The following is a 27,555-nucleotide window of genomic DNA, read 5'->3' as shown; positions in this document are numbered from 1 at the left end:
GAAAAAATAATGTACATGAAATTATACTCTCTAGTGTCTTTCAAGAGTATCTAGAAGAAAAACTAAGTCTGTTGTACTCCTCCTCCTCCAGCATTGTAAAAGCCTTTTTGAGTTACTTTTGAGAACAATTCAAATGACACCCATTATATAAACTCAAAGTATCTTATGGTAACACTCATTCATACTAGTAACATAGGTTTTGAAATATTGATGTTATTCTTGCTTATTTTTAAAGAAATGTTATGTATTTTACACAAAGTGGTAACTCACTGAACTAATTCACTTATTGATTTAGTCTTGTAACAGCTATCTTGTTAGGATTCCTACTAATTTAAATATATTTTCTTTTATTTTCTTTTATTTTCTATTTTTCACATTCTACTAGTCCTAGCTATACAGAGTGCCAATTTACCACCTTTTCATATTAGCATACTGTTGTTTACAAGTAATATGACGTCATGTGACATAACTGTGTATTTACTTGTAGGACTGGGCCGACACTTTCTCATGCTTTGTGGATTCCATTCCTTAGCGGGTTTAGTTGAATGATACTGCCCTCTACAGGTGCCGTGAGTACTTAATGGAAGTTCAATTTATTTTCTAAAATACAAATTCAGTCTTGTTTCTTGGTTTGTTCTTTCTTTGTTTCTTTGTTTGGTTAGGTTTTTTTCTGGTTTGTTTTTTTTCTTTTTTTTTTTTTCCCCATACATCATGGATGTTTTTTAACTTGACTCTTGTATTTTCAATTCTCTAACAGAAGAAGCAGTGTAAATTACGTGTCCGAATACTTCAGATTTTCCACAGTGCATTTTTAAATACAAAGGAAATGTGTTATCAGTTTTGCCTTCTGACTTTATCCTTGGAAGTATCGGTCACAAACACTCTTGCTGACTTTCAGAGGAATAAATTGGAAAATAGCACTAAGTATAAACAGATAGAGGAGAATCTGGCTCTATTTTGGGAATATGGAAATCTGGTACAAAAATTCTGTATCTCACTGAAATATGAAATGGCATACACAGTAAGAATAAAAATCCATATTTTCAAAAATTAAGATGAATCAGAATCAGACAAGCATCTTCTTCCCTGTCCAATACATTTTAGAAAATAAAAAACAATGTGCTGCTGTAAGTTTAAAACAGAATCTCAGAGGTATGTTTCCTCTGGCAGAGGTATGTTTTCCTCTTGTGTTATTTCCATAAGGGCAGCAGTTGTCTTTGTACAGAGAACTTAACAGAGAACCTAAGTCCCTCTCAAACCTTTAAAACTAAAATGAAACAATTAGCACCACAAAAATTCTGGTTTTAGATTTTGCACCACTCAATTTCTGCTGACAGAATGCATCTATCCAAAAGCAGAGTATGAATCTTCTTACTGCAGAATATTTCAGGTGCAGTTTTAAGTAGCCAAAAGTAGCATTCACAAGATATCCAGCTCAGCATTCACCTCGTTCCCCAATGCTTCCTTAATCACACTTACTGGCACTGTTATGTTCTCTTTTTATTATCTGTAGATAAACCTTCTCATTTTCTACAGCACAAAAGTATCCCCTCACAGCATCCCACGGTATTCATTAGACTTATCCATAACTAACCTGCCTCAGAGATGTTGAATACTGATGAGTGATCACTAGTAACAGATGAGGCTGATGACTGTGATGATCCAGGAGTTAATTCTGAGTTACCTGCTTCAACTGCCCCTTCAGTGTCTCTCTCATTAAAGTCAGGAAAACTGAAATCTGTTGAAGTTTCATTATCATTAAGGCTATCTGAGGTACCTTGGCCAGAACCACTTTCTTCATCACTTGTAAAAACAGCCCAAAACTTAGACTCTGATGTGTTTTGCAACTGGACACTAGAAGTCTGAAAGTGGTTCTCCAAAACTGTTGGGTCGTTGTGCTTCTTAGGTATCACACTTGCTGTCAAAGTTGGTATGGATGTATAATTACGTCTGTCCATGGCATGGTTTATCTGACTGTCTGATGCAGCAGCTGAAAATTTATCTTCTTCAGGTTTCTCAGAATGTGAGCTTATAATTAGGTTACTCTGATCCTCGTTATTGTTTAGCTTTGTATTTTGATCCTCTACTACCATATCCTCATCTTCTCTATGGGAAGTGCATGAGATACAGTTACTTACAGGGAAGCCATCATCATATTCATCGTAGTCATCCTCAACTACAGGAGGCCACAAATCAGTACTGGACATGATACTGGGAGACAACCCAGAGGATTCTCTAGAAGGAATCAGCAAACTACTCAAAGTTATGGGGATCTCACTTTTGGAAGGAACCCCCGTAACTGAAATATGTACATTTGGTAAAGGAAGAGTGCGATGAACAGACACATCAGAAACAGAAACAACTGCAGGCATATGAACAGGATCAAAACCAAGTGTGGAACTTGAAGAGACACTGGCAACCTCACTTGTTTCAAAAACACTTGAAGAGATACGGCTGTCTGTAGGAGTAGCTACGTGTGATAATGTATCACCTCTTAGGAAGGGAGCTGTTACGGCATTTGCTGCTTGGAGGGGAAACGCATTCGTATTTTCTAAACTGGTCAGCTGGAATGAAACATCACTACTGTACAATGAAGGCATAACCTTCTGAACAACTTCACTGTTAAACAAACTGGATGAAACATACTCCTCACTCGCATAAGAAACAGATAAACCTTGAAGTGACGCTGTGGGTTTACTAAAAGTGTTTGACATCATATCAGCAACAGAAGGTGGAGACGTAGGATGCAGCTTGATTTCAGTTGTAGCAGAACCTGGTGCCATTTGATGCAATATTTGGTCAAATGTAGAACTATCTTTATGAACCCTTGAACTTTCAGCCAATACCGTATCACTAGGCACAACTGCAACTGTGTTAAGCAGAGTGCCATCGTCAGAAGACTGGAAGGAGGACTGCAGTAACGCTTCATTATTTAAGGTAGCTGAGGTCTCATAAAAGTACAGCTGAGTCGAGGATAACATTTTGCTATAAGCAGGGGCAGAGAGAGCTTGATCTGAGCTTGCACTAAGCATAGGTTTAAGCAAAGTGTCGTCAAAGGCCGGAGTTGTAACATGCAAAGGCTGAACAGAAAGGTGATTTTCTGTAAGTTTACTAATATCGTCATCAAGTATCTTAATAGTGGGAAAAGCAAAAGAGACTGGAAGTATTCCCTTTGTGCTAGAAACAGGAAGTGGGCTTTCTTGCAGAGATGTATTCTGCTTAATTACATCATTATTAGAAACAGATGCAGAAAGTTCATGTATCACTTTACTTTGAGCACTGGAGGACACTTCACTTAAGGAGGAGGAAATTTTCGGTTCTCTCTCATCTCCATATATAACATCACCTTTTTGAAGCATGTTATTAACATCACTAAACCCAGATGATTCATATAGAATCTCATCTACAGAATCAGAGGAAGAAACGTTAAGTATCATCAAAGTATCTGTATCAGGCAAAAGGGACTCACTACCAGAGTATGCTTCAGACCAATCCATGTCACTAGATAGAGAGTGTGTAGGCTGCAGCAAAGTATCAGCTTGTGATATTACAGAAGAAGGTTTATGCACCAGTACATTGTTATAGCTGCTAAATAAAGGATCTTGATGAAATATGTCAACAGAATCATGCACAAATTCTGAAGAGTCATAGGAAACAGTAAAGCTTTGGAGGGAGCCCACATTACCAGACAAAGCATAAGGAAGTTCAGACATTGTAGATAGTACATGCACATTTAAATCACTGCTGGATGGTTCAACTTGAGAAAATATGTGAGTTCTATTATGACCAAATATCAGTGTCTCTGAAGCAGCATGAGTGGTCTGATGTGACACCACATCAGCATATTCAGCAAGGCTTGGCTGTATTAATGTATCACCCTCTGCCAACGTCAAAGAAGCATGCAGGGACACCTTATCACTTGCAACAGCTGGAGTAGCACTTTGTGGAAACATTTGAGAAACTGTATACAAACGGTGAAACATTTTACTACTGCAGGAAGCAGAGGAAAATGTAAGCAAAGGTACATCATCATAGGAAGACAGGGTGGGTTCAAATGACACATCAACACTGGGAAATACAGGTGTAGCATGCAAGGTCACATCACTATCTGATGTAGCAGGGGTAGAGTCGAGCATCTGAGAGTCAAACAACAAAGGGGTGACTAGAGGAAACACTTCACTACTGTAGGAAGGTTGAAGAGGTATCTCACCATTATAGACTGGCTGAGTTGTCTGAGAGAGTACCTCACTGGCAGCAGAAGCAGAACCAAATTCTCCAGAGCTTGAAGAGATAGAGTGAGGTGATAATTCAGCAGAGGAGAAAGCAAAGGTAGAATAATGTGGCAATTCTAAATCCGCATCTGAAGTGTCTTGTGAAATCACTGGGCTGCTGGAATAGGGCACTGTAGTTGGCTTTAATGCCTCTACATAAGCATCAGTGTAACTGATCTGAGACAATTGCCTACTAGCTGATGTATCAACAGATTGAGTTGTTGGACCTGTAGCATTATGAAACCATAAATATCCATCAGTTGAAGTATGCTTTGGAGGCTCATCAGAGCTTGAGGGTGCTGCACCTTCTGAAACATACTTAATGGAGCCTTGGGAAAGAATATCATGCACACTTATATCTGGACTTCCTGAAGGAAGGGTATCTTCTTGGGAGGTCTCCCCTGTAACCAGCTGTGCTGAAGAAGTGGTAGGAACTGAACTCCAAAAGTCATCAGATTCCTCATCAGGTTTAAAAGGAGACAGTAAGAAGTCTTTGTCACTGTGGCCAGTAGTGGCTATTCTTGTTGGTTCAGTGCCTGAAGAAAGGTATATGTATTCTTCTTCTACGCCTTTGGTGGAGTCGATGAGCTGAGGAGGAATTCCAGTAATTGTTTGGGACTCCAAAAAATGATCTTCCTCTTCAGAAATTTCACCAACAGGTGGAGAAGTAGCATAATAAACTGCTTTGAAAACATTATCCTTGCTACGCAATTCTTCCTCTCTTGTTAAGTATCTATTTGTTTTAGCTTCATGGAGATTTGTCCCCATTTTTTCTTGACTGTAGCTGGATGTAATCACCTGGAAATCTCTCCTCAATTGGTTTATTGTACTGTCAGTGCTAGGAACCATTGCAGTTTCTTCATCCACCTCTGTTTCCTTTTCATCAACTTCATCCTTTGAAAAAATATCATAGCCGAAGACAATTAAAAATGTTTATAGACTCTGTACCCAAATGAAAACTAAAACTGCAACAATATATTTTCCTGGCTCCATAAAATAAGAGGGGCAAAGCAAGACAATACTTGAGAAAACTACTGGTCTTAAAAAAATTATTAAGCATACTTAAGAAAGTATTTCTGCAAAGAACAGGTATCCTCTTCTCTCTTGAAAAATATCAATTATTTGCAATACAAACAAAAAAATTCCTTTGTCTAAACAACTTCTAAATATTGTGATACTTTTATTGGGTTTGAGAAACAAAAATCAGTCATAGTATTTACTTTATTAAAAAAAACTCTACCTCTTTCCTAATAAAATGTAATTGTATATGCAATATACAGCGTATATTGTATACACATCAACGAAAAAATGAGTTTGCTATCAGGATGTCTTAGAGATTTGCACTAATATCCTGATGTTGATTTAATTGTAATAATAATGGAATTTGTAAAATATATTTATGACCTGCCCTCAAATCTGCTGAATCTTCTGAGTTTTCTGAAAAAGATTTCAGGATGGTCAGCATAACTGTGTTTCACAAGTGTTGTGAGTGATATCCTCTAGTCCCTGTTATGACCCTTTGTTTGCCAAACAGGAATAACAATGAATAATGATACTTTGTGCAAAATCTGTGTAAGAGTTTTGACTTTTAAGGACAGATTGAAAAGAAAAAAAAAAATACACGCCCAAATATCAGGATTTAGGTATTCCTTGAGCATCTAAGTTCAAAACTTTTTATCTTCTCTCCCATTTTACATACACCAAATCAAAAAACATAATGTGGAAGCATCTAAATCACTGAGCAAGCATCTTTGCTTTGACCTGACACAGCAGCACCTACAGCTCTGTGCTGTGCCCCCATCTAGACCTGCATCACAATCAAACCTGTCCAAGCACAACTCTACAAACTAGATTGAAGGACACCTTCACTTGCTGAAGGGAGTTGATTTGACAGGCACACAGAGTGCAGAGCCTCTTGCAAAATACAGTCTAAACTCCTTTTTTTTTTTTTTTTTTTTTTTAAGATCTAGCTTGGTGATGTGGTGGTAATGCCTCCTGTTTTTATTCAAAAGCATAATGTTGAGAGAAAACACTGAGGAGACTGGAGATTGGGGCACAGTTATCAATCTAACAACTTCTCATCTTCCACTATAGTTTAGGTTGAGTAGATCATCCACTCCTGCACTGAAGAGGGCACAGCAGGGAGAAAAATGTAAAAAATTTAAAAAATCAAAAAAGCCTTTGAAAGAAAGTGCCCAAGATAAACAGCTGCTGAATACATTACTAACTGAAGCACTCAGAAAATAGGAGTTGTTTGCTTTTTCCCAGCCTCAGCAGAACAAGGGCTTTACCCACTAGGCTAGAACTGTGCTTCACATTGCAGTCCCTTTTTGTACCAGGAACTAGTACTAGTGCACTCACACAGTATCAGGTAGCTCAGACATTACTCAGGTTTGGATTTCATTCTATGGACTAAATATCTAAAATGTAGGGACAGTAGTACCTAGACTCTGTGTCCTCAAACTTGTCTCTGAAAATCTACTTTCTGTAGGGCGATGCCTGCACTTTTAAACTTTCTTAATTCAAGTAAAAATCAATTGAGGTTCACTGGCACTCAGTTACTAACCTGACAGGTACAATATAATAATCTAGACACATAGCTTACATCAGAGAAATGACTATATTATTGGTTACTCAGTGTCCACAAATGCAAGGGAGAGTAAAGAGATAGACAGATAACCACAGACTGCCTACTTAACTACAAGGACTTGATTAAATCATGTCAAATCACAGAATATTCTGGAAAGGACCCACAAGGATTATCGAGTCCAGCTCTTAAATGAATGACCCATACAGGGATCATACCCATGAAGTTGGTGTTATTAGCACTATGCTCTAACCAACTGAGCTAATCTCAGGGTCACACAGTGAAAATATTGATGTCATAGACCTCCTTACAAATTCTGAGGGATTACTTGATACAAATGTAGGTCTTACTGAAGGAACTGCCCATGTTGCAAAATTGGTATTAGAGACTGTTGAAATCTTAATTGTGTATTTTTACCTCTCTCCTTGCTGGGACACCAGAAACCTAGTTACCGAACATGAAGCCTTCAGAGATTATCATAAAGCCATAAAAAATTGTGTAAAACAGAGCTATATTGTAAAGTCTAACTTGAGTTCAAGAAGCAAATGACCCCCCCAAGAATTTTGGAGTGACTATTCAACCAATAACACACTGATAGCAGACACACATGAATCTCACTCTTCAGCACAATTGCCTTCCTCCCTTACTTTAGTTTACTATGTGATAAGACCATCATAAGCAAGTCAGCTTCTCTTTAAACAAACTAAAAAGGCTAACACTGGGTGACAGTTTGATTCTGCTAAATGAACAGTTTTGTCAGGTGATTGTAACTCAACTGTGTGATATCCCTTGCTTCACCATCTATCTCCAGCCCCAGAGAACTAAATACTGAGATATCTCTATAGTTATCTAGGAAGAAATATAGCTCAAAGCTTGTAAATGTGCATATATATGTATGTCTATATAAATGTAGATAATACACTCAGCTGGTGACATAGTTTTGTGAATTTTCAGAGATTATGATTTCAATTTAGTTGAAATGCATTTATTTGAAATTCTCTCTTAAAAATAAATGAATGCTATACCTCATATTCTTCAGTTTCATTCAGTTCAGGAATGAGGTCAGCCTCTACAAAACAAAAATACACACCGTATCATCGAACATTTTATATTGACAGAATTATTAATTCTGGAAGGACTTAACAGAGTAGTTAATATGTTTATTGATATGTATAAGATGTTTTATAGGACTGTGATTGGAGGAGTGGCCAACATCAGGGTTGAGAACTGAGGGTAGCAATGCTAATGCACCTAGACAGGTCATATTCAGCCACAGCAGTTTTGCCTGGCTCTAATTTGATACTGCAGACCATGTCGGATTTGCACTGAGGAAACACATCTTGGTGAGGGAAACGCAAGTTTAGGAGAACATTTTCCATAAGAAAGTACAGTTTAATGCAGAAATACAGAAGAGAGAAAAATTTTAAGTTTGAGAACCAACTAGTTCTCTGCATTAAACCTGAAAGCTTAGAAGATATTCTTGTAAAATGATCTGTTCTATAATTTTCATGCAGCAAATTCTTTATTTATGCATCCAAGGCTTGGAGTTAGGTACTAGAGCAACAGCCATGCCATCATACTCAGTGTGCAGCAGGCTGCCTGCCTCTGTCAGGGCAGATCAAAGAGACCCATCTTTCCTTGATGCCACTGCTTATGGCCGTTTTCAAATTCACACTCCACTTGATTTCATTTAAGGACATGAAGCCAGTTGTATCACATCTCACAAAAGACCCTAATAAACATGTACTGGGCATTCTCTGAAGAACTCCTCTAAAGGCTTTTGAGTCATCCCCACTTTTCATAAATAAAAAACAGCTGAAACAGGATGAAGACATTCATCTCCTACAGCCCAGGTGAGAGTCATTCTCTCCAAATTCAGAGGTAGTCTCTTGCCTTCTTTCTCTCTGTCTTTTTGGCCAAATCCAATAGTGTACTTCTGGTGGTGATCAGCAAGAAAAGCTTCAAAGTAGGTTGAAAGAAATGTACTAATCTCTGGTAGGAAGTGGCACAGGTCTCCAGTGAGGGAATTTAAACCTTTCCATAGTCCTAATGCATCCTACTGCTCCTTTGGTACACAGAAAGGCCCATTCCTGTTCTGAACCTTTCTAGGGCTTTTTCCTACTAAATGTTCTAGCACTCCATCTGTACACAAATGCTAGCACGTACTCTGAGGGCTCATTTGCAGTAAGTGAAAATGCTGGTCTCAGCCTGGGGAGCAATTTGAACAATAGCATCACACACAGCTCCATGTCTGCATTTCCTCCACAATTCCCAAAGAAAGTTTCCTCAGTACACTAGTTTAAAGTTGTCATCTTCATATTTCTCATTTCTGCAAAGTCAGATGGGGATCTACGACTTAATTTGTATTCTCTTTGGTCTGTCTATATTTACCTTTCAAAACAAATTGAGACGTGCTACAGGCAACATACACTAGATGAAGTTTATCCAGATAATAAGCTTAGACAGTTTCATTTGTAAAGTAAAGCGCGCAAACAAACTATGACTAAACAATGCTGCACAAAATCTTCATAAATTTTTCTTTTGTAACAAACATTTATAAATTACCAAGTACTGAATTGACCTATCATTAGCAAGATATATAAAAATTATCTTACCTCTGACTCCTGGAAGCCCAGAAGGCTCCAGGGCAGGGTGGGGAGGGGAGTGGAGGGAAGGAGGGGATAGACGAGAAAATTATATTCCCTGGCTTCTCAATGACATAAATTAATATTGTAGACATTAGTTTGAAAGTCTTCCCACAGTAGACCCATGCCATGTATTCTATACTCAACAGACTTCTCTGAAAAATGTTTATAATACAGAGAAATGCTATCCATTCTTTTTGTGGTTTCTATTCTTGAGCTGAGCTTTAACCAGACTCGATCAGAAAAATAAACTGTTCTGAATGTGCTGGAGTAAACAGTAGGGTACATGCTCTCAAATTCCATCAGATAAAAGTAGTTTCTTGATATTTTCTCCACAGAGAGGCATTAGCATACATTCAGATAAAAACTATATAAAAACAACAGTAAATCTTAAGGAATTTTATAAAGCCTGTTTAAATTTAGTTGGTCATAGGAAATTTATTTGTCAAAAGTATCAGACACACACCTACAGAAGTTCTGTTAATCCTGTTGCTGAGCTTTGGTTTACAGGAGATTTTAGAAATATACTAACATTCCCCAACCAAAAAGAACTGCAACCTCCAAATACAACGCATGGATGTAGGTTGATGAACAAGCTTGTTTATTTTTTCTGGAACATATATTGATTATTCTATACTTTTCAATAAAATAATTAAATCATTAGTTAGAAAGTTTTGTAGAGGTCTTTTCATAGCCCGTTTCAATGACAGATGAAGAAATGACAGAACAAAGACAAAAAAGGTAACCATTTCCCTACATTTATGTTCAATGCAAATCTTCAAAAAAATCTCTTTAAAGAGTTTGATTTGTAATTGTAGAATATGAACAACATAAGCTGTTTTCATTTCTGTACTGACTTTTGTAATAAATGGTATAGCAAAAACAAAAGTAGAGCCTGTTTCTTTTGATTAAATTAGTTTTTAGATTTCTGCTTGTATCAGTACAAAATTAGAAAAAAGCATCCCCTAAATTAGACATTTAATATATGCTTAGTGGTTTTTAGGACTAAAATCACAAAGACAGGTTACAAAGAAATTGCATAGTTTGACCCTCACAAAGCATTGCTGATGGCATGAGCTGCCATGCAGGAGATGGCATGGAGTTTTTTTGATAACCACTACCTGAAGTTGATACAAAGGAGGATGAGCAGGGAGCAATAGTCTTGTTTTCCCTTTCCTGTGTCAGCAAATGCATATAGGTAACATCAGTATTAACTACACAACAAACTATTGCAGAACCTTCAGAGCTATACAGATGTTATTTAGACAGTCAAAGCACACATTTAAATAGTTATTCTAAATCCAATTCTAAAAGCAAATGAAAAATTTGTAAAAAAAAAGGTTGAACTTCTATCAAAGCTTACTAAAACACTCTATACATGATTCCCTTAGTTTCCAAAGGAGGTTGTGTAGCTACATGACATAGTGTATCTGGTGACTTTCACTAAGTGGAGGCTAATTGGAAACAATTTTCATGTGCGCACATACTGTATTACAAGATGAAAGGCTGCCACTCTCAAGAGATAAGGGAAATCCCAAAGAGCAGAGATCTCCACTATGGTGGTTTGCCCAGTGTCACATCATTGCTTCTGAGACTTCCACAAACTGAGGCGAGCATGGCCTGAGAGAGGTCCTTCCTCTTACAAAGCACTGCTGAGAATAAGAGGGTTTAAACCTTGTCTGTGGATCACCAGAGGCTGCAGAGCTCTCACTAACCCCAGAAGGGAGGCACACAGACTGCATGGGAAGAAGGCATGAGAAACACTTTCTTGCAAGTGTCTCACAAGGAAAAGTCTAAAATAATGGTCTTGAGCTTTTTAAATATCAGATTTGTGTACTGAAATTTCCCTCATTAGAAGTGGCCACTCCAAAGGCAGAATTCATCCTGGAAAAGGCCATTCTAATGCCTCTGCATGACTCATGCCTTGCTCTAGCTCTTAACATGAATATTAATTGATCTGGAGGTGATTGCAGTGAATTTCATCTTAATTAAACTGGCTTACTCAGAGTAATTCTTGAAAACGAAAGATTTAATTTATGTTTTATGTGAGTCAACTTTATTTCATGTCTTCATGGTGAAGATAACTTTTCTTTCATGAATTCACAAGCAGGAGCTCCAAGAAATTCCCTTTTGCCTCAAGATCTATAAAGCACAGCATCCGTACAACTTTATTTATAGAGCAATGTCCACCCTTAGGAATCATACTAGTTACATGGAAGGAATTTTCCCCTGAATTTTTTTCATCCAACACTTTGAGAGGTACCATTGTGGAAGTGTCAAAATAAAAGAACCAAAGTAGATTGAATAATGTGGTGTTCATTTCAGAACATTTCAGAAGCATACCAAAGAAATATTTTTGGTGACACATGCAAAATATTCATTTTGGTATTGCATTTTTATTTAAAAATTTCCCCCTATTTTTATTTATATTTTGTAGAATTTAAAATACCAACAAAGAAATTAATGGTATGTCTGCATAAAAAGGCTTGAGACTATCAGACTTATAGTCAGAACTGCATACAAAGCTCAAGAGAAATTTCTGCTGACATACTGGAAGGTGAAATTAATTTTCCAGTATGTATATCCAAAGCAAGACCCTCACTCTTTCTCCTACTGGAATGAATGCAAAGCCACTGCTTTGCACAACTTCAGCAGCAATACAGTGTGGATGCTGTGCTCAGTGACTGTACTGTTGGCCAGCTGCAGGCTGCCAAATGTCCCGTTGTCCTCTTGCTGAGTTTGTTCCCCAGCACTATCTGCTTGCACTGCAGGTGTAGTGGGCAGTGCTTACCCAATGCTCCTGCCTCCCTCCTTGCCTCTGCATTAGCCTTTCTTGTCAAAGGGAGGCACAAAGCAGGGTGGTATGCAACTCATCCTCAGAGCAGGGTTACAGCAGTAGCAGCAGAAGGATGGTTTATCCTGCGGATACCACCTATATTGGATTTTGTTTTGCAGTATCTATTTTCAGAGACCTTACACCTCTGATGGCAGCACTGCACTGACTGGTTGAACTACTGTTTAATAATGACAACACTACTCTGCTTATTTGCCATTCCATATAGAAATGGATGTGGGGTGTGTAGATGAACTTATCTGAGAAAATTATTCAAACACAAACCCAGTGAATTCTGGAAAGTAAGTGGAGGAATATAGTATTTAAGAGATGGATAAAGGATAAGCAGAAAAGTGAAATGACAGGCAGAATGCCAAACTTTTTTGTGGAATTCTTAGAAAAAACTAAAGAGAAATAGGAAAATTCTGGTAGATATCAGCATAAGACTCCAAAAATGCATTCTTCTTAATGCATTGTGTTTGAAAGACAAGTTAAATGTTTATTGAAAAATTGTATGTACTATACCAGATGCTGTGTCCTCCTCCTACAGACAAAACCACACTATTACAAGCATGTTACCATTGTTAGTCCATAATTCATGCAGCAGAGATCGTTGAGAATCATATTATTTTCACTGTAAAGGAATGTGGCTCCCTTGAAATGAAAAACTGACCTGTTTTCCCAAGTACATCACAACATCACTAAGGACTTTGCTGTGCCAAACAGACTTATGTAAGTGTAAAACTGAATTTACAGAATATATAAATAAACAACAAAATCCAGGCCCTTAGATAAAAAATGGTTCCTTGCATGATTAGAAAGTCTTTGATTTTTTTAATATGAATAATTACAGGGTTCTTAGTTAAAAACATAGCTCTCACTCACTTTCATAAGAACTGGGTCTGACGCTAAAACTTCCACAGAATTTAAGGAATTATTAAGGACAAAATCGAGCTTCATGCTATAGTTTCAAATTATTTCATATTTACCAGCAGACAAAAGAAGTAAATCTGGCTGTGAAACCATTAAGATTTATTTGTTAGGACTTTTGATTTTTTGCAAGGCAGCATTAAGAAGCAAGGGAATTCCATCACCACAAGTCTTTTGAAATCAAACTCCAAATATTCATAAGAAATCAAATTTCAAAATCATTAATACAGACTTATAAATAATATATTGGGGTTGTATTACTTGTTTCCTTAATAATTTAGCTGTGTGGATTAATTTGGGGCTTGAGCCATAGAGAAATAATACCAAACACGGTTTTATTTCCCTACATTATATTGATAAAAGATACACTTGTGAGATTTGAAATCAGATAGGTGTTTTTCAGAATATTCTTAGAGTTAAAAAAATTAACATGCAGTCTTTTATAGGTAATGCTTAAAAGGAATTACATCACGTAAAATATCAGTAGCAAGGAACATGCTGAGGGTTAACTGCAGTGATTTTGAAATTTCATTTTAGCATAATTTGATAGTCACGCATTTTAACTGGTTTGCAAACAAAGTACGTTTTCAAATACAGATTTTCAGCTAAAAGAGATCACTAAGCTCAAAAGACCACTTACCTGGGTCCTCTAAAGGCATATCCACAATGACTTGGTCACTGTATTTTCCATATAGACCATTAGAGCAAACAGCAACTATCTGAAGAACATAACTTGTATTGGGCAGCAGATTATTTAGAATAGCCCCCTAAAAGAAAAAAACCACATGTTTAATAATTTACTTGCAAATAAGTATCAAATATTTGAAAATATTCATTTTTTCATAATGCATTTTTCATATGAACCATAAAGCTCCTTTCTTCTAGTATTCTAATGTATGCTTTTTTATATTTTATTGTCACAAATGTTCTTCAGTCAACTTAAAAAAAAAATCTTGTGACTTTTAACATGGAGGATATCAAACTATATAATTATTTAGTGCTCAACACAAGCTTAGGTAACATTATGTGTGATAAGTTATGACTCTTTAAAGAGGGTTACAGGAACATATCTCATCAGTAAAATAACATGAAGCTGTAATCAGTAACTTAATACTTATAGCAGTATGATTGAATTGAATCTTATTAGATGCCTGTGTAGGTAATTCTTTCACATCTGTGAGCAATGAAGTAGAGATCACTATTAATTGACTAAGAGGTTTATGGCTAAGCTCTGTAATTGACACGGTCATAAACATTTGGACCCCGTGTAGGTAAGCCAGAGCAGCAACCTGCAGAGGTTTTCCCTCTTCTGGGTAAGAGGGCTTTTATTTTTTTTAAATTGTCTTTGTGGCTTTACAGCCGAAAAATGAACTACAGCTTCTGTGAGCTGGAGCCAAAGAAGGAATTTTTTATTGAATTGGCTCCCAGATAGAGTTTAATCCCTTAAGGTAATTAACAGAGAGTTGTTATGCCATCACCCCTTTTTATGAAACTTGAAGAGTAAGTTACCAAGTCCTGATACCCATCTGTCAAAAACTCATGCTTAGTTTGGTCTTCTCCATCCAACTGTTGATAAAAGACAGCAAATCTCTCAATTGTGGTGTCATATACAACCCGAGGTCTTTCCCACGTAACTAGAAGACTAGTATAATTCTTTGGATCGGACTGAACATTTTCAGGTTCTGAGCTGCAAACTGGAAGAAAGAAAAGAGGAAAGAATATGGTATTTATTAAAAGAGGAAAGAATATGGTATTTATTAAATTGTACAAGTGACTCTACTAAGATCTTGAGCTACCTCCTGAGAAGATTAATGCAAGTCTTTCATGTGTCTCGTTTTTAGCCTTCCACTAAAATATTTTAGATGCCATGCACTATAAACAGAACCAGTATTTTAACACCAGATTTTCAAAAGCAAGGTAATTTGTGGACTGAGTCTCATCTCCCTCACTCTTACACTATATTTTGCGAAATATTAATATCCAGTTCCTAAGAAATAATATATAAACTACAAAAGATAAAGATTCATATATCTGTCCTTGGGAAGAAAAACATTTCTATTATTCTGTCTTTATGGGTCTATCAGAGTAGCATTAGAAGACCTGCACACTTTCTCACCACCTATAATAGACTGTAATCTAGAGTAAATATTTAAATGTTAAAGGTAAACCTATTACACCTGAACTTCCCCTCTGTGATGTTTGAATCTTTTTATAGTACCTAAAAGAGAGACAAAAGGCACATAGGAAGCAGCTAAGAAATTATTATATTAGCAGGTATTTGCTGAAGAAGTCTGGTCAGGCCATTGCAATCCAGGGCCTGGCTCATCCACACCTTCTTTGTGTGCCTGGAACCTGCACACCAGAGGGGAGCCTGGTCAGGCAGCAACTCTTGCCAGTCTCCCAGGTTTTATCCTCCAATATTCTGCATCTTATTCAAGTAAGCCGAACATTTTGATATATTCACATACATATGTATACACAGACGTACTATCAGTGCACAAGAAATTTGCTGAGACTCTGACATTTGTTCTTTAAATTGTACAAGTACAATTGTGTGTGGCTTAAAAATAATATAAAAGGTCAAATGTAGATTAACCCAGATGAAAAAACTACATTAGCAGAAAATGTAAATTATTAGTTGAACCTCACTGAAAAAATGTCTAGGGAGTTATGATATACAAACAAAAATAAAGCAGTATCATACAGAGGTGCATCATAAATGGATGGTTTAGATTTGGATTGAGACTTCATTCTCCTTGCTTGCTCTCATCGTCCCTTCTGCTTGTGCGGGAACTGTGTCTTCAGACACAGAAGTGAAGAATGGAGAACACAAAAGTGTTCACCAACTTTGGTTCCCAACTCGAGAGCACAGCAACTAGATCTGTTCTGATGTCTCAGAATGAAGGCAGGGGTCCCTGATATTTCCTGTTAGAAATCCCTTTTCTTATCTTTTTGAAATTACATGGGTTTGGAACTTTGGTTTGAAATGCTCAGAGTGGCTATCTGGCCATGCACTAGCTTTTGGGAATTGCCTGTCTCAGGTACTGAAATTACTTTTATGTGCACTTCCATAGGTACTGGAGAGGTATATTTTTCAGTCTGCTTCATTTATTACTTCATTTCTACTACTTTATTTAATCTATTAGACTTGGTAAAATCACTGACCAGAGCACACGAAGTTTACTCTGAATCATTCAACAATTAAATCTTACATATTGAAATTATTAGATGGATATATTTTCATTAAAAAAAAATTAGCTAGACTTTGCATAAGTAATTACACAGTCATTCCCAATTTGGTATAAATGAGGAAACATTTTTTATATCTCATAATCTGTTTAAACCAAAATGTGAATATCGAGCAAAAACAAGTAAAAAACCTATCTAGCTAACTAAGAAAACAAGTACAGACCCTTTGGAGTCCTCTTAAAGGAAGCAAACACCATGATGCCACAATGCTTTGGTGGAAAATACTGCATTTTGAAAGAAAAGAAGTCCATTAGCTTTGCATTTTGCCAATTGAACACAAGAGGGCACTCAAACTTCTCAAAAATATTTGTAAAAACTACTTCCGTTCTGTACGCAGGTCGGCAGTTTTGAGCAGCTTTGGTCTGACCTAGCCAATGGAAAATAAGCATCAAGGCTTTTTTAATTTTTTTGTTTGCGAGTGAAAGCTAATGACAGAGGCAGTATTAGTCTGTGTAAATTAGCTGAATTCTGTAGCTTGCCAGGTTTTTAATCTACTATGCTATATAACTGATATGCCATTTTATTCATGACACTGAATGAGCAAATTAAAAAAAAAATAAATCTCAAGTTACGTACATTCTATTCCATTACTAAAATTTTTCATTCCACCCCATTTCCACCAGATGGCAAAAGTAAACCACTAGACCACCAAAGATGATTCCCTTCCCAATTCTGAGTATTGACAGATGACTTAAACTGATTTAATTTTTTTTAATGATTCTAAAGACTCCACAGCTATTAAGTTTTGAAAGTGTTTAAAATTACTCTCAAAATGCTTTTTTATAATGTAAACACCAAGTTCCTCTGTGTTCCAAACACTTCTCTTTTTTTTCTCTCTCTTCTTCCTCCTTTCATCTTTCTTGTCTGTGAGTGAATTTGGTTCTGAAATCTCTGACCATATTCAAAGTAACAGAGCAGTATTACAGAACTTCTAAAGATACAAGATTGGTGTCTCCAACGTTAGTTCTTTGGGGTTTTTTCCTTTTCCAGATGGTTCTTCTATTTTTCCCCAAGGAAAAAAGTTGTCTTCCATTTTGTTCTCTTTCTTTTGATGTTAATCTCAGCAGTGACCAACGATATTCCTACATGACAATCATCTACCTATTATTTCACCTCCATTCCTTCCCAAGGTGTTCTCTTGCCCTTCTTATGATGTCACTTTGTAAGTCATTCTACCTGTTCTGTTTCCTTTTGTTTCTTGCCAGTCTTAGCAATACAGAGATACTTTGCTCCTGCTTTTTCCCATTTTCCCTCTCCAGAGACTAGGAAAAGAAAGGAACATAACAACTTACCTAATTAAATACTTCTGCTCTGATACCGACTTTTGGAAAATCTGAGCAAGAAAGGGAGTTCTCAAGTCTGTTACTAATCTGAAGTCACAGATATTAAACTGGATTACAAGTCTCAAGCAGCAAAATACAAAAGAGCAAAAAATTCACAGAAAGTCAGAGACCTATTCAAACCCCTGCTGGGCTTGAATTCAAGTCCCTGCTTTCCCCAGATGAGTACTTAGATGCTGTTTTTGCATATCATATGCAAAACCAGCATTGCACACCATAATAACGCACCTATCTCTGCTTATTCTTCTGTGGAATAAAATGCTACTCATGTAACTTAAAAAATTTTCATCTAAACTCATTTGCATCACGAGGAACGACAGGGTACATTAGCCAAATCATTGTCAAAAACTGCCTGGACTGTATTTTTGACCAGAAGACCTTTATAAGCTGCCCACATTTGGCTGTTTTCCATCCACATTTGTTGCTTTCTTCTAGTTTTAGCTGAATCTAGGTTTGAGACTTTTTATCTTTTAAATGCAGCTTTTCAATTGTTGAGGTCATGAAATCACTTCATTTACATTAAGATATTCAGGGGCTTTGCAGATCCCTGACACACTATGTGGCAAAAAGCAGTTCATCAGTATTCCCAGTCTACTCTCTCTCTGTGATGGAAGCGGAGCAGGACAGTAGATGTGTACTGGGCTGATGTTGGCCGGTCAACAGGTACCCACCCAGCTGCTCTCCCACTCCTCCTCTTCAGCAGGGTAGGGATAAAAAGTAAGATGAAAAAGCTCATGGGTCAAGATAAAGACAGGGAGATCGCTCACCAGTAACCATCATGAAAAAAACAGACTCCACTTACAGAAATTTAATTTATCAACAAATAAATAGAGCAGAATAGTGAGAAACAAAAACAAACCCACAAACATCTCCCCACCCTTTCCTTCTTCCCAGGCTCAACTTCAATCCTGACTCTTCCACTTCCCCACTCCCAGCAGCACAGGGGGAATATGAAATGGGGATTGTGGTCAGTTATAATGCTTTGCCTTTGCTGCTCCTTCCTCCTCATGCTGTTCCCCTGCACCAGCACTGGGTCCCACCCACAGGATACAGTCCTTCATAAATTCTTCCAGTTTGCTTAGTCTTTCAGGAACAGACTGTTATACTTTGGGTCCCCCACAGGGTCACAGACCTACTAGATAATCTGCTCCTGCATGGGCTCCTCTCCACGAGCCACAGCTCCAGCCAGGAGCTTGCTCCTGCATGGAGTCTCCGCAGTGTGCCCCAGGACAGCTTATCTTCACCATAGGCTGCAAGGGAATCTCTGCTCCTGGAGCACATCCTCCTCTCACCTGGGTGTCATAGGGCTGCTTCTCACACTTTTTTCCTCACTCCTCACTGCTGTGCAGCTTTGTTTTCCCAGAGCCACCACCATGGCCAAGGGGCTCAGCTGTGCCCTGAGGTGGGTGGGTTGGAGCCAGCTGGAACTGTCTGTGTCTGGCTCAGGGCAGCCCCAGGCTCTCTTCACAGAGGCCACCCACGTACCCACCACTGCCAGCACCTGGGCACCTGCAGACCACACGCTGTGCCAGCGCAAAGTGTCCCACACAAATGTTTGGATAGAATCGGAGAATGGTTATTCATGTCGACTGAGGAATGTGAAAGGGTAAAGGCATGACCCCTTGTCTCACAAAAGAATTTAACTAAGACAACCGCTGAACTTCATACAGTTGTATATCTCATGGGAAAACAGGCTGAAAAATATTTTTCATCACTATATATTGTCAGTCTTAAATTTTAACTACCCACTGTTTTTTATACCTGTACTAATTCCAGGAAGATTAACAAGAGTCAGGTTTCTGCCCTTACACCAGGGGCCTCACCCTGGGTGGGGCGGGTGGGAAGTCATGTAATGGGCTCAGCAACCACCATGATGGTTCTCAGGTTTACAGGAATAAATAATGATTTCGATTATAAATAGATTTGCATGACAGCTGAGGTTGATGGAGGTAAAACTTTACAATTTCAAAACACTTTTTTAGTTGAATCCTCAAATATGGTTTTAAGGATTAGCTCTTCTAATCTTCTTAAATACATACATACATATATGTCATATAGGGAAACTACATGTATTACTAGTCAGGCTTGGGGAACAAAGCATCTCCATGTACACAGTTAAGACAGTGCTAGTACACCAAGAACATTGAGTATGTCACTGTGAAAAAAATTCTGACAATATTTGGCTGAAATTAGTTTAAAATGGAATAGAAATATTCTTTTAGCTCTTCCAATGAAGCTTAGTTCTACTTAAGAAATGTCATGTATTAACAACAGCAATAAATCAAACATTTAATCCTACTGCCTAATGAGAACGTACACTGAATGCAGCAGGAGAAAATTAGGATTCTAGGTTTCACAATGCAAAATAATTTTTCAGTTCTCTACCTCACTAAGACCCACTCTTGTAATTTTTCTTGCATCCTCTAAAGGGATTAAAAAGACTACTTTTCTTCTGTTGGCTACTATGTATTATTAAACATGAAATGCATAAGCCTTTTCACTCTTGGAGACCTTGGCATTCTTGTTACAGTTTTTACATCTCGACATTTGAGTTTAATGATTCCTAGGGGTTCTTATTAAGCTTCTCTTAAAATGGAGGTGAAAATATAAATGCCTCTCTAATGTTCTACATTAAACAAAATCTATAGCTGCATTTTTGTGCATATATATATGTATGTACATAAATATAAATAAGTATATTCATGAAACCACGCTTCTTTTAAATCTGTAGAACACCTACACCATGTGCTTCAGTCATCTGTTTATGTCTAATTAAGCACAGTTCAGCACAATTGAGTTTAAGAATCTACAGGTATCCCCACCCAAGTGGCAACATAATGCCTTCTAAACTGAAGGCATTAGAGGTTTAGTCTATATTCTTCTGTGCTTTTAAGTATAGAAATCACTGACTTCCATATTTAGTGCTAGATCTTGTTTCCCATTACATAATGTACTATTTTGGTCATATAATCTTCATAAACTTTCCAGAAGTTTTAGAATCTGGCATCTAGAATTCTCTTTATCTATCAATTTCTAAGCAGACTACATGAAATTAGTTAGGTGACCTCACTTCAGTCTCTGTTGCAAAAGCATTCACACTATATGACAAGGAACCAAATGGGTTTGTAAAACAAAATTCTCTTGCAGTCCCTGAAAAGGCAGCATTGTTTAGGTCTGAAACACATTAAAAGGGCAGTGCAAGAAAGCTTGAACTGACGTGATCTTCACCGAATGCTTGGTCAAGACAAGCATTTAATTTTCCACTCCATTTAATCTGACATGTTTTTTGATTGCTAGTTTTTTTCTCTGAAGTGATAGATTTATGAGTAATAATACAGTGTGCTGTGTTCTGCACGGTTTAAAATGAGTATCTTCATACTTGGATGAATCTTTTACCGAAAACTGTCTTTCAACTTGTGAAGAGAGGAACGATTGTTCAGTAAGTACCTGCTTCATGAATTTCTTCTTGTCCAGTGTAAGAGGAAAACACTTGTCCAAAGAACTTATATTGCTGTTCTCTAAAGTTGTTTTGTAGGTAGTCCATCAGCATAACATAGCCAGACTGCTGCATTGTAAGGACTTCACAGAATACAGCTAACTAGAAGAGGTGAGGAAAAAAAGAAGTCAAAAGTCAAAATAAATTGAGCAGATTCTGCCAGCAGGCAAAAACTCTGGGGAGAAGCTGCTGGTTAAAGTCTCACAGTTGAGCTATCCAGCATGACACTGAACTTTCGTTCTTCTGTACCATCAATAAACCTAATGGTTTACTCCACCAGTATTTCTCAATCACTCTGCTGTTGGAGCCGTGCTCTGCCCAGCACCACCATTTGGCTGGGGGAACATGGAAAGAGTGTTTTGTACTCCTCTTTATCTGAGTTCAACGTCCAGACAGCCTGGAGTATGTTCTTACTCATTTTAAGACAAGAAATGACTCAGATTCTAGTCCTAAACTAAAAAAAAAAAGGAAAAGACAACACACTCCAGTAATATATATGCTTTCTAATTTAATCGCTGCATGAAAAACTTCTAACTAGACAGAAGAAAAGCTATGTTGTTGGGCTGGCAATGAATGCCATATATGGCAAATACTTTTCTTTGGTATTATGTATAATGTTTTGGTTTTACAACATTACACAAATTACCTGGTTTTCAGAAATACTTATGGTATCTTTAAACACAATCCATTCAACTGTTTCAGAGCATGGAGGAGCTGATAAAGATCCATTATAAGTGTAATATTTGTCTGTTGCATTCGGCAAAAGATTCAGCAAAATAAATGGTTCTAAGGCAGCCTGTTTTCCTGAAAAAAAAAAAGATGGTTAAAATACTATAGAAGCAATGAATAAATAGAAATCACACTGTCTAAAAGAGTTACCATTATAGGAATGTGCTAATTTTGAGGTTATTCAAAATCTAATCTCCAGAGAGACTAACATACAAATAAATTGCAGGCCTTTTTTATTTAGTTTGAATAAGTATACTTCAAAACCAACTCTGTTTATTTGGGAAGGTGTACTGAGTTACTCCAGTAATAAATAGAGTAATCAGTACATTGGTTCACAAGAATTTGTTCATCTGTAAGCCTACTCATAAACGCCCAAGATGCCAAATCTTTGTCCCACTCTGGAACTTCAAAGAAAAAAACCCACGTTAAATCTTTGTTCTAGGTTTCATTACATGGCTTCAAATTCTCCCTGAAATTAATCAAGTTTTTGAGTTCCTTGCAGGATCTAAACTGCTGCAGAAAATCACTGACTGGGGAGCTGTCACCATGTTAGACCTGAGAGTTAATATAACTTGTGATAGCGTAAGGAGAATTTCTGTGGATCAGGTTTTTTTAAAATGGTGATAATACAGCAATTAACTGTAACACAAAGCAGCAAAGAATGCAAAGATGTCCTCTGGGAGAGTGTGACCACCCTGTTTATTGTCCTGTGAAAACAATATCACATCTTTCAGGTCAGCAGTTTACCGGGTACATTGTCAGTTGTTAGTAAGCATGAGGAATTGCTGCAAGTCCATCCTCAGAAGGCTAAGTTTCTACCGGTATGGCAGTAGGGTCCAGCAACAGAAACTGGCATAAATGGTGCCAATTTCAACAAGGCAGACTTATTTAGTCTGTGACAATTATCTGCCTTATTGTCTGGTGCATCCAAATTAATGCTGTTTTTCACAGCTTGGAATAGCATAGATCCTTATATACCTTATTTCAATTGAAAGTTACTGATTTTAAATTTCTCCCTATTTGGTAAATATTCACTTCTAAATATCTAATGAATTTTCAGACCCTGCATTAACTTGTGGCTTTAGATATATGTTACTTATGCCCTGTACAGACTTTTGAACTGTCTTTGTCTTCATAATTCTTTACAAATTTGGTGACATGACATGAACAGTTTATTACAAGTGATTGGTGCCTTTCTTCTGTAGAGTGACTGCTCTACTGAGTTAAGGTTTAGGAGCTGGCTCCTCCCCCTCTCTTTTCCATGTGTCATGAAAAGGGAACATTTGGCAGTGGCAAGCAAAGCCCATCCTTCTGTTTCTCCTGTCGAAACATTAATCAGCCTTCAGACAGAAGCTATCATTGCTATCTGGTATGTGTCTAGTTAACATATCCCTGCCTCAGTAAAAAAGAATGCCAGTCCATTTTATGTAGATGCTTGACATGGGGACATGAAACTTCTCATTCATAGTAAGAATCCTGCCATACATTTTGCAGCTTTGGATTTTAGAATGTCCTTTAATGGCAGTCTAGATTTTAAAATAAAATTTTAAAATTTTATCGACAGCCTGGATTTTAAAATTAAACATGTACAAAGAATAATGAAAAACGGAGAGTTCACCCAGAAGAAACAGGAGTGCTCCTCTGCAGAGCCTGAGAACTCAGCAATTCGGATAAGCACAGTATAGATATGACTGACAAGAGCAATTCATGTACATCACAGACAAAGACAGACTGTGTGCTATTCACCTTTCTTCAGAAGAAACAACTTGATTATTCATGACCTGAATTTTCTGAGCTCATTTGCAATTTTTTCAAGAAAATGATATTCTATTCATTCTTGAAGTGCCATGTAGTGACTGACTTGAATCTTGCTACCGATAGTTTTACAGCCCCTTCCAAGGCTGTAGGATGGCATCTGCCTTGATGTATTACTCGTTCTCCTTTTTGTTTCATAGAAGATGGTACACAAAACTAATGAATCTTAACTGCTTTACATTTTCATCTCCTCTGTCTTTATAATTCAAGAAAGTTGCTCCCTTTTATATTTGTTGAATAGTGTCTGTTTTCCAGAGAAAAGAAAATCTTGATTTTAGCATCATACTTTTGAAAGCTTTAAAAACAGCTCTGTACACTTTCAACCTATCGATCTAAAGGACCTTTACAAAATCTAGCATCATTACATAAAAGAAATCTGAGGCAGTTTACTTAAGGCTATGGACATGATGTAAGAAAATATCCCTGTTCAAGACCATGCTCGTTCACATTTATTCTTCTGCAAAGCCACTGTGAAACTGAGTTAGAAACTTAGCCCACATCTCTTCATGTACCACACTGAATTCCAATGTGTTCCAATAAGCAACAATGTGAGAGCATTTCTTAAAGACAAAATTGTTAACAATTGGTTTTAATAATGCTACTACAAGTACAATATAATTGGATTATTTCAGGTTTTCACAGGAGCTACTGAAAAAAAGGATTCCTCTCCTCTGAGTCTACTAAACACTGATATTCATATAGTCTCACTCTAGTAAGACCCACCCTGGATAGCTGCAACAGCACTATCTGGCTTCCAACCAGATATAAAAATGCTTAAATGTATGACTAAGAAGACTCACATAATAAATCCAGATTTACCTGGTTTTAGTATTTAAAAAGTTGCAAATTTCTCATGATAGTTAGATTTATTCATTTACACTTAGTTCTGTTATTACAAATACTCAGTTTTGGGGTAAATAAATAATAGAAAATCATATCTCAAGTTGGAAGAGAGACCCATGAGGATCATCAAGTCCAACTCCTTACTTCTCACAGGACTATCTAAAACTAAATGATACGACTAAGCACCATCCAGATGCTTGGTGCCATGACCACTTACTTCTATGGGGAGCCTGTTCCAGTGACAGATCACCATCTCAGTGAAGGACCTTTTCTGATGTCCAATCTGAACTTCCCCTGATGTAGCTTCATTCCATGTCCTCAGCTTCATTCCATGTCCATCACTGGCGTCATGGTTTGAGATCCCCAAAATCCAGTTCCCTAGTCCAAGCCCCCTCCCACATCTCAACCTAGTGTGAGGATCTCACCACAGAGAGATCAGCAAATCCCCCTCTGCTGCCCCCCTTAAGGAAGTTGTAGACTGTGATGAGGCACCCCTTCTCCAAGCTGAACAAAATAAGTCACCTCAGACACCCCTTGTGTGTCTTGTCTTCAAGACCTTTCTCAATCTTGGTTGCCCTTCTCTGGATGCTCTCTAATAGCTTGACGTCCTTCTTACATTGTGGCACTCAGAACTGCACACAGGACCCAGGGTGAGGCTGCCCCAGTGCAGAGCAGAGCGGGACAATCCCCTCCCTCGACTGGCAGGTGATGCTTTGCCTGATGCTCCCTAGGACATGGTTGGCCCTCCTGGCTGCCAGGGCACTGATGACTCATATTTAACTTGCCATCAAACCAAACCCCCAGCTCTTTTTCCAAAGGGATGCTCTCCAGACTCTCATTCCCCAGTTTGTACAAATAATAAAGACTACCTGGTCTCACGTACAGAATCTGGCACTTGCTCATGTTAAATTTCACGTGGTTGGTGATTGTGAGCTCTCCAGTCTATTCAGATAACTTTTGTAATTTGTAACAAAATAGACACAGCTGAGCAATACAATACTGTGCTCCTCAATGTCTTAAAGGTTTCTTAATCACACTGAAATGGAATTTAGTCTAATCAGTAATCAATAAAACATGGAGGCAAACTTACCGAAACGACTAACACTATCTACTCCATTAATGATTGCATTATAATCTGGATTATCTTCTAGTCCAATCTGTTAAAAAGAAATTGTGTATTTTAATAGTGCACCCTTCATGAAAAAAATTTGAAAGTTACAGTTTACCACCAAAATTAGAGATGACTTAAAGCCAAGCAAATGTGTTTTGTCCATTTGCTTTTCTGCAAGAATAAATTAGAAAGAGACATGTAATTTTTTTAACTCAGTGGTCACACAATGGAACCAGTTAAATTCAGTTTGAACATCGGTATTTTTTAAGGCTTGTTAAATGACAAAAAGATATACTTTGTTTACCTCAAACAAAATTGATAAAGCTCTTAATTTTCCATTTCCTTTAACTGCCTCTTCAAAATCTGTAAACTGATCTGCATCATAGCAGTAGATTTGCATCTGCAAATAAAAATACATTCAAATGTCATATATATATTAAAAAATTTAAAAATGCAGTTACTTATACTCCATTGGAGAAAAAAACCATCCAAACAAAAAATTTAAATACAAATATATAGATTTTTTTAATTTATCTTACATGTATTATCTGAAGATAAAGAATGGAATTCATCAGCAATTGGCTATCTAAAAACAACCTCTCCTGGAAAACTATTAAGAATGCAGGAGTTCTCCTCTTCTGGACACATGATCCAGAGGATGCAGGCGAGATGAATCTTGAAGTCAGTGATAAAATATGAATAATACTTCAAGATGTGCCTACTGCATCTGCCTTGCACTAAGTGTAGAGAAGCATTGGTAATGTAAGATTACTGGACACTGTGCCCACATCTGACTGCAGCTGGGAAATCTCCAGCACTGGGCCACCAACACGAATGGGCAGTGTTCTGTTCTGACCAGCTTTCTAGGAGATGATGATGGAAGAGAATATTCTCTTCAATGGCAGGACAGGTGGAGCCTGAGTGGGTATTTCCGAATGGCTAACGAGGTGAAGGAAACGACACTGCCCAGGGAAAGCTCCTGGCTCACAGCTCTCCCCTGTGTATAGGTCAATCTTGGCGCTATTGCTTTGCTCTCACATAGAAGCCCGAAGTACTTGGAATGAGGAGCAGCACAGTTGCTTGCCACAACTACATCTTTTTAACTGGAAAATGACCACACTGTCATGTTGAGGGTAGAAAGTTTGTCCTGCAGAATACCTTTGTGTATCTCAGCAAGAACTGCTCCATCCACATGCTGCTTCAAACTATTCTGCCAAACCAGCCAGGGGTATGCTGGCTGGGCTGCCTGTGAATGTGGCTGCACCCAGGACCTGCTCTCACATGGCTCTTGGCACACCACTACCAGCTCTTTCCTGCCCAGCGGCATGGGCCGTGCTTTGTCTCTGTGAGGTCCAGCAGCTCTGATGGGCTCTCAGCAAAGTCCTAGCTTTGAGAAGTCCGTTTACACTACAAACAATGAACTGATGTGGAATATGATGGGTCAAACTCATACGAACTTAACTGTTAGTGGGAGCTTGAACTTTGTCAGATTAGCAGAACTGACATCTCATGTCATCTTAAAAGATGTGTGAAAATAAAGTTTAGACGTTCCCAACATGCCCTGGGCTAACACTTTACACTGCCCTTCAAAAATGCATAATTTAGATACTATTAATTTGGATTTAAGTGAATGATTATATTTGCAAATAGACTTAAATCAAGAGATAAACAAAGGCATTTAGTAAAGAATATTAATTTTTCAGATT

The 27,555-nt window shown here is 37.6% G+C and overlaps 1 protein-coding gene across 5 annotated transcripts in view; it reads right to left on the bottom strand.

The window, feature by feature from the left end:
- The window catches only part of PTPRZ1 (protein tyrosine phosphatase, receptor type Z1), a 136,643-nt gene that overhangs the window by 32,056 nt on the left and 77,032 nt on the right, over positions 1–27,555 (bottom strand). For 4 of the 5 annotated variants that reach the window (XM_027639559.1, XM_027639561.1, XM_027639560.1 and 1 more), the window contains exons 5-12: positions 26,154–26,249; positions 25,829–25,895; positions 21,998–22,155; positions 21,303–21,453; positions 14,776–14,960; positions 13,907–14,033; positions 7,884–7,927; positions 1,595–5,165 (exon numbers count right to left, since the gene is read on the bottom strand). In XM_027639559.1, the coding sequence (XP_027495360.1) occupies positions 1,595–5,165; positions 7,884–7,927; positions 13,907–14,033; positions 14,776–14,960; positions 21,303–21,453; positions 21,998–22,155; positions 25,829–25,895; positions 26,154–26,249 (4,399 nt within the window). The remainder of the gene's footprint in view (positions 1–1,594; positions 5,166–7,883; positions 7,928–13,906; positions 14,034–14,775; positions 14,961–21,302; positions 21,454–21,997; positions 22,156–25,828; positions 25,896–26,153; positions 26,250–27,555) is intronic. The other variant, XM_027639564.1, reaches the window with a different exon arrangement.

The sequence above is a fragment of the Corapipo altera genome, unplaced genomic scaffold, assembly GCF_003945725.1.
Source record: "Corapipo altera isolate COAL_440 unplaced genomic scaffold, ASM394572v1 1b, whole genome shotgun sequence".
Lineage (NCBI taxonomy): Eukaryota > Metazoa > Chordata > Aves > Passeriformes > Pipridae > Corapipo > Corapipo altera.
The sequence above is the reverse complement of the archived record's forward strand: the minus strand, read 5'-3'. Positions and strand labels throughout refer to the sequence as shown.